At 35.8% G+C, this 12864-nt stretch overlaps 1 protein-coding gene across 2 annotated transcripts in view; it reads right to left on the bottom strand.

Annotated features, from left to right (window-relative positions):
* Positions 1 to 12864, bottom strand: part of ATRNL1 (attractin like 1) — a 784731-nt gene that overhangs the window by 703546 nt on the left and 68321 nt on the right. For both annotated transcript variants that reach the window (XM_045439061.1, XM_045439062.1), the window contains exon 8: positions 12018 to 12273. In XM_045439061.1, coding sequence (XP_045295017.1) covers positions 12018 to 12273 — 256 coding nt within the window. The remainder of the gene's footprint in view (positions 1 to 12017; positions 12274 to 12864) is intronic.

Raw genomic sequence — 12864 nt, 5'->3', positions numbered from 1 at the left:
AAGGTGGCTCAGAGGTCCATTAAGTACCCAACTCTTGATTTGGGCTCATGTCATTATCTTGCAGTTCCTGAGCTCCAGCCCTGTGTCAGGCTCTGTGTTGACAGTGCGGACCCAGTTTGGAATCCACTCTCTGTCTGCCCCCTCCCTGCTCTCTCTCTCAAAATAAATAAATAAACTTAAAAAAAAAACCTTTACCAATATCATTTTCCCCTTGTCATTTATTATTTTGTATATTTGCGGTTTCTCCCTAGTGGTTTAATTATTTTTAAAAATAGAATTATAATCTATTAAATTGATTTATTGTCTTTCTGTTCTTACATCAATAATTTCTGATTTTATTTTTATTATTTGCTTCCTTGTACGTGTGTGTGTGTGTGTGTGTGTGTGTGTGTGTGTGTGTGTGTAGTTTGTTCTATTTTCTGCTTTTTGAGTTGGGACTGTGGTTCACCTATTTTCATTCATATTAATAGAGTTGTTTAATGCTATAAATATTCCTCTGATAACTGTATAAATTTATCTCATAGACTCCTATATGTATTGATTTTACTGCCATTATTTTTCAGCAATTTTGTAACTAAAGCTTATATCTCCCCTTTCAACCATTAGAAAGGTTTTATTTAATATTCCCACTTTGGGGAATCTACTCATTTTCTTTTCATCCTAATATATGATCAACTCGTTTTTTGGGAGTTTTCCAAAAGCACTTGAGAAGATAACATCGTCCATAATCAGGCTGTGTTTTTTGACATATAATCTTAACACCGCTTTACTGATTACGTTGTTTAGATTTTTTTTTTTTTACCTTGTCTTACTTTCTGTCTTGTCATAAAAAGTAATGTTTGAACTGTTTTGTAAAGACATTGGTGCTATCTACTTCTCTTTGCATTGCCTGTAGTTTCTGTTTTAAATAGCTGGCTGCTGGGCTATTGGGTACATAGATATTCTTCTATTACATATTATATCTTCATGTTGAATTGTGGTTTTTAATATAAGGTATTCTTGACTCATATAATATTTTGATGGCCTGAATTCTACTTCCTCTGACATTAGGATCACAACCCTGCTATCTCATTGAATCCAATTATTGTGTTCAATAAAAGCTAAGAGCAGGCTCCAATGATGGTGCCTCCAGTTTTCTTTTATGCCTTCTTTATATGTAATAAAACACTCTGGGCACTGCAATAAGAAAGCTGAAAGTGACCATACATTTCATCCTAGCATCTCCCTTCCAAGCAACTTGTTTTCTTATTAGTTTTTTTTAGCATGGTTGGTAATAACTGATGAGCAATTAATTAATTTCTAGGATGATGAAACAGCAAAGTGTTTCAAAACGTAATAAAAATAAACACTAAGATCCTATAGTATATCTTAGATTTGTAAAAGCATCCAATAGATCCATCTGGTAATTGCACACAGAATATTTTATTCTATATTTTTTAAGTAAATGTTCTCTTTGTTCTCCCGAAGACTTCTAAAAAAGAATGGCATTTACGAAATAACAGTCTTCACAGAATGTTGGGTCTGCCCAAAAAAACAAAATTGGGACCAATCAACCTAAATGCAGACTAAGTTAAACAGCATCCTTTGACTCTTATAGGAGTCTAGGTTCTTTCTCTGCTTTCCCTTTTGTCTCAGCCTCCTCCCATTTTTAGTTGCATTCTTTCTCATTGGAAGGAAGACATAATATCTGCATATTAGTTGTCGCCTGACACCCCTACTGGTGTTTCAGTCTTAGCTCTAAAATTAAATACATGAAACTTTCTCCACCAGTCTTTTACCTCAAGTGTTCCCATTCATCTCTTTGTTAGATGAAGCTTATTCTCTAGGAGAGGGGTTGACAAATTACAGTCCACAGGCTAAATCCAGCCCAACAACTGTTTCTGTAAATCAAGTTTTATTGGAATACAGCCACACTCATTCATTTATGTATGTTACACCACTGCATGCGTACAGCTTCAATAGCAGAATGGAGTAGCGACAACAGAGATTGTGTGGCATACAAAGCCTAAATTGTTTACAATCTATATACCTTTATAAAAAAAGTCTGCACATTTCTACTCTACTACATTTCTCAGGTAAGGGCACATATACACAGAATCACCTGAGTTTTTCCATGTTCAAACAGTTTTTTCTATAACCTTCACACTTGAAGGACAGTTTGGCAAGATATAAAACCCTTAACCTATACTTATTTCCTTGACTTTCTTGAAAAATTTGCTCCTTGGTTGCCTTGATTTGTATGTTGCTTTTGAAAAATCTAATACTAAGCTAATCTCTTATCCTTGTAAGATATTTTATCTTTCTGCCTGAAAATCCTGAGGATTTATCTTTTAAAATATGGTATTTTTATCAAGGTGTCTCAAAATTGTTGCTGTGGATGAATTTAACCAGATACCCAACCCAAAAGCTCATAAACAGGAGAATGGATAAAGGAATGATGATAGAGTCATATAATGAAATACAGTAATGCAAAGGCATTAAGTACAGTAATACGCAACAACATAGATGAATCTTGGTAATACAGTGGTGAATGGAAATAGAAGAAAGCCTCAGAAAACTGTATAAATATTATTTCCTTTTTTTTTAAATAAATAAGGACTCTCTTTTTTTCATTTTTTTTTAATGTTTATTTATTTACTTTTGAGAGGCAGAGACAGAGCACAAGCTGGGGAGGGACAGAGAGAGAGGGAGACACAGAATCCTTAGCAGGCTCCAAGCTCCAGCACAGAGCCGGACGCGGGGCTCAAACCCACAGATCGTGAGATCATGACCCGAGCCGAGGTCGGACGCCCAACCAACTGAGCCACCCAGGCACCCCAAAATATTATTTCCTTTTTATAAAACTCTAAACCAAGGAAGCAAAACAATATGCAATAGAAGTATACATGTATAAAAAGCTATTTTTAAGAACAAATCCATAAAAAGAAATTCTAGATTTTGGAATAGTGGAGAAGCAGAAAACTTTTTAAAAATTCAGTAATTTTTTAAGGAATATGATTATAATGTGAAAACTTGAAGGACTATAAGAAATGGTTATGTTTTTTAATAAATATCCTCTTATTGGGGCACCTGGGTGGCTCGGTTGGCTAAGCGTCTGACTTCAGCTCAGGTCACGATCTCACAGTTCGTGAGTTCGAGCCCCATGTTGGGCTCTGTGCCGCCACCTGAAACCCTGGAGCCTCCTTCGGATTCTGTGTCTCCCTCTCTCTCTGCCCCTCCCTGCTCATGCTCTGTCTCTCTCTGTCTCAAAAATAAATAAAAACATTAAAAAAAATTTTTTTAAACTTGGCTAATAGACTTTAAATAACAGTAAGGAAATACATAGATACAACTTTTAAAGAATATGTGTTCAAAACCCTATTCATTCATCCAAATACTTACCAAGCACTTAATACCTGGCACTGTACTGGAAAGGACACCTAAAGAGAGGCATACGGCAGGATTCCTGCTCTAAAATTAACTTCTCAGAAGCATGTAAGTACAAATATAAAGCAGTATATATGTCACATTCATTTATAAACAAAGAAAGGAATTTAGAGGAAAATTAAACCACTTCCAAAAAATGAAAAATGCAGTGAATATAGCTGTGGAATAAGAGTCTTTTCACCATTATACATATATAAAGGCCACCTTCACATTGTTACTTAAAAGTCTAGGGAGCATTTACTGCAAGCCAATCTCTTCATTACGCATTTTCCTGACTTTTCCAATAATTCTATGCATAAAGCTTGTTGGTTACTGTCACTGTCACTCCTGACAGCTCAACATCACTTTTAGAAGCTGTGCTCCAGGGCGTCCTCATGGAAAATTTTCTGCCAGATCTACTTGTGTGTGGCCCACATAAGCTATTTTCTCAAGTATTCTATTGTTATACATCTATGCACAATTTTCATATAAAAGACACCACCCTGAGTGAAACATAACTTCAGCTAAAGGGTGGATTGTTTTTGGAGACACAAACCACAGGACTCATCAACAAGAAGTTTAAAAGTTAAAGAAGGAAATTTCAAAGATGAAGTGTCAATTTGAAAACTCCATCACTCCTGTGGTTTTTGGCTTTATGGACACCTTCTCATGCTGGCATTACTTCTCAACTCCTCAAACAGTGTTACTTGCGTTTTCCCAAATAAAACTCTTTCACCTGAATCCTTGTTTAACAGTCTGCTTCCGGGAAAACCCAAGTTTAAAAAGATCCTGTATTTCCTGCCTTCCTGCTAACTTCTTTGCTCCCCTTTACAAGTAAATTTCCTTGAAAGAGTTGACTTCGCCTATTGTTTCCAGTTCCACTCTCCCTCCCTCCTAAACCCAATCCAGTCAGGCTTTTACTACCCTCCCCTCACTGCATAAAAAGTGTTCTTGGCAAAATCACCTATCACCTGCACAGTACTAAAGTTAATGGCCAATCCTTAGAAACCATTTTCCTTGAGCCATCAGCAGAGTAACATTTGGCAAGGTTGATTACTTTTCTTTAATAATCTTTTTGGCTTCTAGTTCACAACACCATTTTTCCTTGCTCATTTTCTTCTCCTTCTTATGGAACACCATAGGGCCCAATCCTTTTCTTCTTTCTATCTATACCCATTTCCTTAGTGATCTGATCCAGTCTCGTGCCTTTAAATACCATCTACATTCTATGAGTTCCCAACTTCACATCTCCAGCCCAGATCTCTCTGTAGTCTACTTTAATGTCTAACGGATATCTCACTTATATATAACATATCCAAACTAAACTCCTGACCTTCAAACCACCTTCACCTCAAACCTGCTTCACAATCTTCTACATTCATTATGGCATTCATCTTTCCAGCTGCTCAGACCAAAAACATTGGAATCATCCTTGTCTCTTTCCTCTCTTTGATCTCAGACTTTACATCCAAACCCTCAGCAAATACTATTATTTCTACTTTTAAAACATATAGATCAAATTGACTAATTCTCATCATCTCCAATACTACCACCCTGATCTAAGCCACCTCACTGCTCACATTACTGTAACAACTCCCTCACTAGCCTCCTTGCTTCTGTCTTTCCTCCCTAGAGTTTATTTTCAACACAGACAAAATGATGCAAGACAAAATGATGCATTTAAAAATATGTCATTGCTCTGTTCAAAATCTTGCAATGTCTCTCCATTTAACTCAAGAAAAAAACAAAGGCAAGGCAAAAACCCAAAGATCTTGCTTCCTAATTACTTCTTTAACCTCCTCTGTTCATTTTCACTTTCTATACTCTCTTCTCCAGTCTCTTTACTGTTCCTTAGACATGCTCTGCACGTTCTTGCCTTTACACTAGCGGCTCCTGCTTCCAGAGAACACTCTTCCCCCAGATATCCACACAGCAAAATCCTTCACTTCCTTCAATTCTTTGCTTAAAAGTCATGTTTTCAGTGAGATCTACCCTGGCCTTCCTATTTTGTAACCACCTCCCACCCTCAGTATCCTCAATCCCCTGATCCTGCTCTATTTTTATAAAACTTACTATCTTCAAACACATCATAAGCATCCATGCCTATAGTATTTACTTTTTATTGTCTGCATCATCCTGCTCGAAATAAGAACAAGCAGAGGTAAGGGAAAATACCTGATTCATCACTTGTTGATATGCATTATTGCATATGTCTGAAACCAAGTAGAAACAAAATCTGCTCCTATAAACTACAACATCAACCCAATGTCTAGAGGTGTTCCTTAGCTCAAAACTCTAAAAAAGTCTTAAAACAGCAGTGATAATACCTACAGTCTCAGCAGTTTAAAAATATTCTCTAGTATCTTAGATTTTTTAATGCTAATCTATAATGATCCAATTCAGATAATTAAAGATAAATTAAGTAAATGGTCTCTTTGTTCTAAATTATATTACAAAACTCTCAGAGAAGAGTCACAGTACTAAGCACAAAACCAGAAATATGTTGCAATCATTTGCAATATTATTAAAAGTTGAATAAGGGTCGTTCTGAAGTATGTTAACTGGGAGTTTTTTCTGTTTTTAAAATTTCTACATAAAGATGAGATTAAAATGCTTAAAAGTGTATTTCAGGGGCACCTGGATAACTCGGTCAGTTAAGCATCCAACTTCAGCTCAGATCATGATCTCACAGTTCGTAGGTTCGAGCCCTGCATCAGGTTCTGTGCTGACAGCTCAGAGCCTGGAGCCTGCTTCAGATTCTGTGTCTTTCTCTCTCTCTCTCTGCCCCTCTCAAAAATAAATAAATTAAAAAAAAATTTAAGGGCACCTAGATGGCTCAGTCAGTTAAGCGTCCAACTTCAGCTCAGGCCATGATCTCGTGGTTCGTGAGTTTAAGCCCCACATCGGGCTCTGTGCTGACAGCTCGGAGCCTGAAGCCTGCTTCGGATTCTGTGTCTCCCTCGCTCTCTGCCCCTCCCCCACTCACATTCTGTCTCTGTCTCTGTCTCTCTCTCTCAAAAATAAATAAACATTAAAAATTTTTTTAATTTAAAGAGAGTATATTTCTGAGCAAATTTTTATCTAGCAAAATACCCTCTTTTTGGTAATTACTCTGCTTAATGTCAGCTTTGTTTTCAGTTACCCTCACCACAATGCTGGTTAAAGAGATAGTCCCATCTTTAACACAAAAATATTTTTTTTCCTTGGTTTTCTAGAAGCTTTAAATTTGTAAGGAGAGTCAGAGAAAATCCAACCTACATTTGGGTACCTGATGCCATTAAAATCAGTCAGGAAAACAGAGCCTAAACTGACATCACAGTAGTAGTAATTCCCACTAAGATCTGAAAAAAGCAAAAATAAAAATAAAAATTCTCTCTGTGGAAATAAGTATTCACTTGTAACTAGGATGATGAATTATCCCATTACTTATGTTCAAAGCAGCCATACTTTAATACAGTATCACTCCCTAAAGTAGCACTTTTCTATGATATATAGAACAATTATTCTAACATCTTTAAACTAAATTTACCCATTGTTTTTATATTCATTTATTTGTAAGTACTTTTCAAAGTGAAAGTACTTAGATTATTTTTTGGTGCCACATACTTTCAATAAGCAATGAATTCAAAATGCATAGGGTAAAGTAATACATTAATTTTATTGTTATTATTAAGATATAATTTTTACAGAAAAGTTGATGAGTTTTACTTTGTACTTAATTCACAGAACTGCTCATAATTCATCTATTATTCTTATAATACTCATAAATCATGTATTCCTCCCATATCCATCTTATACTATATTTATAAGTGTGCCTGACAGGTAATGCAATTAATAAAACAAAAATCAAACCAAAAGTACCCTGTGGAAAAATTTACTTATAAATAGTATTTTTGTTATAGACTAAACCAAAAGAACCCTAATAGTTAAAATTTTACCAAAACTACAAGTGAAATTTTTTATCAAACTCTTCCAAATGAAAACAAAAACCTACCAGCCAATGAATTTATCCATTAACAACCTACATCAACATTTACCACACACAGAAGATTAGAATAAATCTGACGTGCCTTCTTACTTATCTCCCTGGAAAGTATAATCACCACTATGTCTCATAGCTGAATGAATTTATTGTTAAATAAAGGGAAGTATGAAAAAAATAATGTATTCTATGAACTGCAAAGTATACTCAGTAGGGAGGCAGAGTACGGAAGACATGTACCAACTGGGTAATCTAGAAATTTGGTTTTAATGGCTGATACTAAAGGTAGCCCAGGTTATTACCGAATCAGAGCTTCTACATAAAATCAGGGTTAGATCCTCAATGAAAAGAGATCTTTCAGATCTCTGAAAGAGAGATTTAAAAAAAAGTTGACAGGGGCACCCAGGAGGCTCATTTGGCTCATTAGGCATCCGGCTCTTGACTTTGGCTCAGGTCATGATCTCACAGTTCACGAGTTCGAGCCCCACATCGGGCTCTGAGCTGACGGTGCAGAACCTGTAGGAATTCTCTCTCTCTTTCTGCCCCTCCCCCTACTTGTGTGCTCTGTCTCTATCTCTCTCAAAATAAATAAACTAAAAAAAAAAAGTTTTTAATTAAAAAAATTAATTTAAAAAAGTGGGATTTTTAAAAATGTTCTTATTTATTTTTGAGATAGAGAGGCAGAGCGTGAGTGGGGGAGGAGGAGAGAGAGGGAGACATAGAATCCAAAGCAAGGTCCAGGCTCTGAGCTGTCAGCACAGAGCCCAACACAGGGCTCGAACCCGCAAACCATGAGATCATGACCTGAGCCGAAGACGGACGCTTAACTGACTCAGCCACCCAGGCGCCCCAAAAAAGTGTTTTTTTTTTAAATCTGCTCTGCAGAGGCAGCCAGAAAATGTCTATTTCAGCCTTGATTCTATGTGAAAAATAAAAACAGCTTCCCTTGGACACTTTTGGTCCGAAACTAGACATCGTGTCACTCTGGGCATGAATTCACCCTACACATAAGGTCCCAAAAAAAAATGCATGCCAAAATTTTAATTTAATTTGGACCAAGGTCAATAGGTCCCCAGAAGCACACATTCTCTCTAGAGCAGGGGTGGGCAATCTAAGACCCAAGGGAGCCCAATCTGGAACAAAGCCATGCTCCTTTGTGTATGTATTGTCTGTGGCTGCTTTCATGCTTTAACAGAATTGCCTAGTTGTGATAAAGACCATATGGCCCACAAGCCTAAAATATTTACTATCTGGCCCTTTACAGAAAAGACTAAGACCCTAGTATAAAATACTGATAATAAGGTCAAATGTATTTAAAACAAAACAAGATGAATTAAAACAGTGGAAAACAGTAGCCTGTAAACTGGAGGTTGACCAAAGGGTAAAGGTACTGGTTAACTTCAGATTCATTTTTTAAAACTTTAAAAAGCAAAACCTCTGGATCAAGTAGAAGTACAGTGATAGTTTAATTCTGAAACTTCCCATTATCCTCAGAGAAGGCGTATAAAAAAATAAGGAAAACATGAAAGTGAAAGAAAAAGAAAATTAAAAATCCAGAGAAACTATGAATGAAAGAAAGAAAACTGCAAATCAGGTGTGAATATGCAAACAGCAAGTGAAACCAAGAGAGTCACACAGAAGAGGTCACACGCATGCAGAAGAGAAACACAGGGTGTGGACGAAGCCTACTGGTGGCAGACCTCAAAAATTACCCCGCTCCTTCCCACCAAAAATTGCCTTGACTCTCCCTAAACATAAAAAGAGCCATAACTAAAAACAAGAAGACAACAGAGTGACACAAAATGTACAAAAACCAGATGGAATCACAAAGCAAAATCCAACTTTTTCTCGTACACAAGAGATACATTTAAAACAAAGTGGTTCTGAAAGGTTAACAAGAACGAAAGGGAGGGCAAAAGTTTACCAGGAAAAGGCTAAAGCCCTTCCCGCAAAAAACAAGAGCCATGAAATTAATATCACACAAGGTAGAAACCAAGTCAAAAACAGTAAACAAGCGATTTATAATATTACAAGATACAACTTGCAACTTTCATAAAGCATAAATTCCAGAATATACAAGGAGAAATAGGCAAAAATAAACTAACATTTTTAGACTTTAATTCAATTTTCAGAGCATGACAGATAAAGTACAAAAAAAAGGAAGGAAGGAATCTAACTTCCAAACATATAAATGATATAGATTAGATACAGATATAGATATATCAAATGCCATACCTTGATATTATAAGATTTACCTCCTTTTCAAGTGCCTATAAAATTTGAAAACTAGCCCACAAAAAAAAATCTCAATAAATTACAAAAAGTAGAAACAATACTTAACAACATTCCCTGAATACCATAATGAAACCAAAAGTTAATAACAAAATCAAAAACCAAAACAAGCTTTCTACATAGAAAATTTGTAACTCTTGCTTAAACAGCTCTTAGGCTCCTCTAAAAAAATGCAATGATAGCACATCCGTTTCAATGCCACCATGAGCTGTTATGGCAATAATGTGTTACACAGCAGTTTATTCAATGCAGCATTGCTTATTAACCATTACACTCCAAAATGTTCCCATCAGCAGACATTCTCTTTAGATTTCTCCTATTTTCACAGTAAAATAAGAAGTAACGTCATCAGCTGAGGCTAATCATGGAGAAGGGAGTGGCTGGAAGTTTGAAGAGAGGAAAATGTATGACATAGTCAACTTGGAGAGTTGGAGGAGAGACTGGTGATTATGAACTTAAAGCTGGGTAAGGTTAGAAGTACAGGTAAGAGACTGATAGTGAAAATCTCATAGGTTTGATGGACTAAAGGCTCTATTAAGGCGGGAGAATTGTCAGACTTTGGGTACTAGAAGGAGTAAGCTGGAAAGACCAGCGGCATTTTAGAGTAAGATATCTAAAATGGAAATTATGGGATTCACTGAGGTATAGGTCAAGAGTACGACAAAGGGAGAGTGTGACTCAACCAGGATGGAAAACAAGATTTCTGAAAGACAGATTTAAAAAAAAAAAAAGTTGACAGGGGCACCCAGGAGGCTCATTTGGCTCATTAAGCATCCGGCTCTTGACTTTGGCTCAGGTCATGATCTCACAGTTCATCAGTTCGAGCCCCTCATCGGGCTCTGAGCTGACAGTGTGGAACCTGCTAGGAATTCTCTGTCTCTCTCCATCTCTTTCTGCCCCTCCCCTACTTGTGTGCTCTGTCTCTATCTCTCTCAAAATAAATAAATAAACTAAAAAAAATTTTTTTAATTAATTAAAAAATTATTTTTAAAACTGAGAGTCTAAGTATTAGAAGTATGTAAGTGGATACTGAAATCAGAAAAATATTTGGCTAGGGGCGCCTGAGTGGCTCAGTCAGTTAAGCATTCCACTTCGGCTCAGGTCATGATCTCACAGTTCATTAGTTCGAGCCCTGCATTGGAGGCTGCTTCAGATTCTGTGTCTCCCCTCTGCCCCTCTCCCGCGCGCTCTCTCTCTCTCTCCTCTCAAAAATAAATAAAAACATTAAAAAATTTTAAAATAAAAAGAAAATTATTTGGCTAATGTATGCAGGACATAATGATAATGAGCCACAAGCTGTATTTTTTGAGGAATACAACACACTGATCTGAGGAGTGAACAGAGAGTGAAGAAGTAACAGGTGGCACACTCTGATGCGAAGCTGAGTGGTTTAGAAGAGGAAGGAGTTTAAAGAGAGTAAAATGGCACCAAGGAGTACGAAGGATACATAATCATTCTCCACCCAACTGCAGTGGGGGACATATAAACAGATCACCTGAGAAAGGACTGCAGGGGAGAGACAAGAGTATTTGCAAAGGGAGGCTTCTTCTGAGCACATTAAGGGCTCTCTTGTTGATCTGCAAGCGAGATTTCTCATTAACATTACACAAGGACTCTAAATAGTTGGATATAGTTGTCTATAGACAAAAGAGCCAAAAACTTGAGTTCATAATACTGACCAGAGCTAGAAATGAAATATGTTCTTCAAACAGGGATCATAAAGTATTTGTAGGCAATTTTTTTAATCTTATAAGTGTTTGAAAATGTCATAGAGAATTCAAAAAAATAATAAAGTACCAGAAAAACAAAGGAGAGTACAAAAAGTCATATGTAGATCACTTCAGTCACTTTCACCTACCAGATAATGATCTCTTATAAAAGCCAACAGATTATCCTCGGGAAGCTTACTTTAAAAGAATAATACACAGATAGAGATATTGCAGTAAGATTAGAAACAGAACTCTGAAAAATAAAAATCCTGAAATCATGGACTGAATAGTAAAGAGACTAGGTTAGTTTTAGTTCTTACTCATAAGTAAAATCCAAAGAAATAGCACCATCTGTTGTAACTTCTCATATTTACAAATATTCTCAATTCTTGAAAAATGTGTGACTGGTATGTAACATTTCTCCACTTTCGGCTAAGAAGATAAATATTAAAAAACCAAAGCTAACACAAAATGAAAAGGTTTATATTAAAAAGTTTTCAATCTTAGCTAATAATTCTGATTTCAAATAACTCACTATTTGGCTAAATTCATATGAAGATTTTATTAAAGATAAAAATATTGCCAACTAATAAAGAAAAGTATATAGTTGCATTTTCAAAGTAACTCACAGATATGGTATTCCTGTATGCTGCTTGTATAACCATATATTGCAGAATATCCAAATATTACGATCATGACAACATCTCTACTATCCAGCTCCATAATGTGAGCTGAATGTCCCTCCACAGCGTACTGCTGACCATGTCCAAGAACAGTAGGGGTTTTTGTACTCCATGACTGACTATGTATGTTAAAAACCCATAATTCATCTGTGACATTGCCATCATTTGTTTCAATTCTGCCTCCATACATAAAGATGTTTTCCTGTAAATTAAAAAAACATGTATTAATAAACAAAATAGTCATACCTCAGCAATATATATTAATTAAAAATAAAGGCTCAACTTAAACTTTAGTAATCCTAACTCACAACACGTATAAAGTACAGTTCTTATTTATAAAAAGTCAAATGAGAATCAATGTTTTTATTTACAAGAAGAAGGGGCAATGCTTTTACTTACAAGAAGGGGAAAAAAACCTATGTTTTCAAAAAGTTACCTTAAGATACTTTATTTAAAACAGCTATATTATATAGTTAAATTAACCATGTATAATTATCTTAGTTGTTGAGTCCCTAGTTCTTCAAATTTTACCATCTATATGTATTGCTTTGTGCTATTGTCATTCACTGTTTTCATCAAGTACTGTCCAAAAAGGAAGATCACACTATGATCTGGTAGGTCCACTATGTGGAGCCCATTATTGTTACTTCTCATGGCTATGGACAGATACTTTATAGCACTCATAAATTATACAAATAAATTCAACCACCTATGACTGAAATGAGTGATACACAAATGATATACAACATTACTATTTCCATAACCTAGGAACATAAAGGAATTTCATCAACCT

The sequence above is a fragment of the Leopardus geoffroyi genome, chromosome D2 (assembly GCF_018350155.1).
Source record: "Leopardus geoffroyi isolate Oge1 chromosome D2, O.geoffroyi_Oge1_pat1.0, whole genome shotgun sequence".
In the NCBI taxonomy this organism is placed as follows: domain Eukaryota; kingdom Metazoa; phylum Chordata; class Mammalia; order Carnivora; family Felidae; genus Leopardus; species Leopardus geoffroyi.
This window is presented reverse-complemented; position numbering and strand designations above follow the sequence as displayed.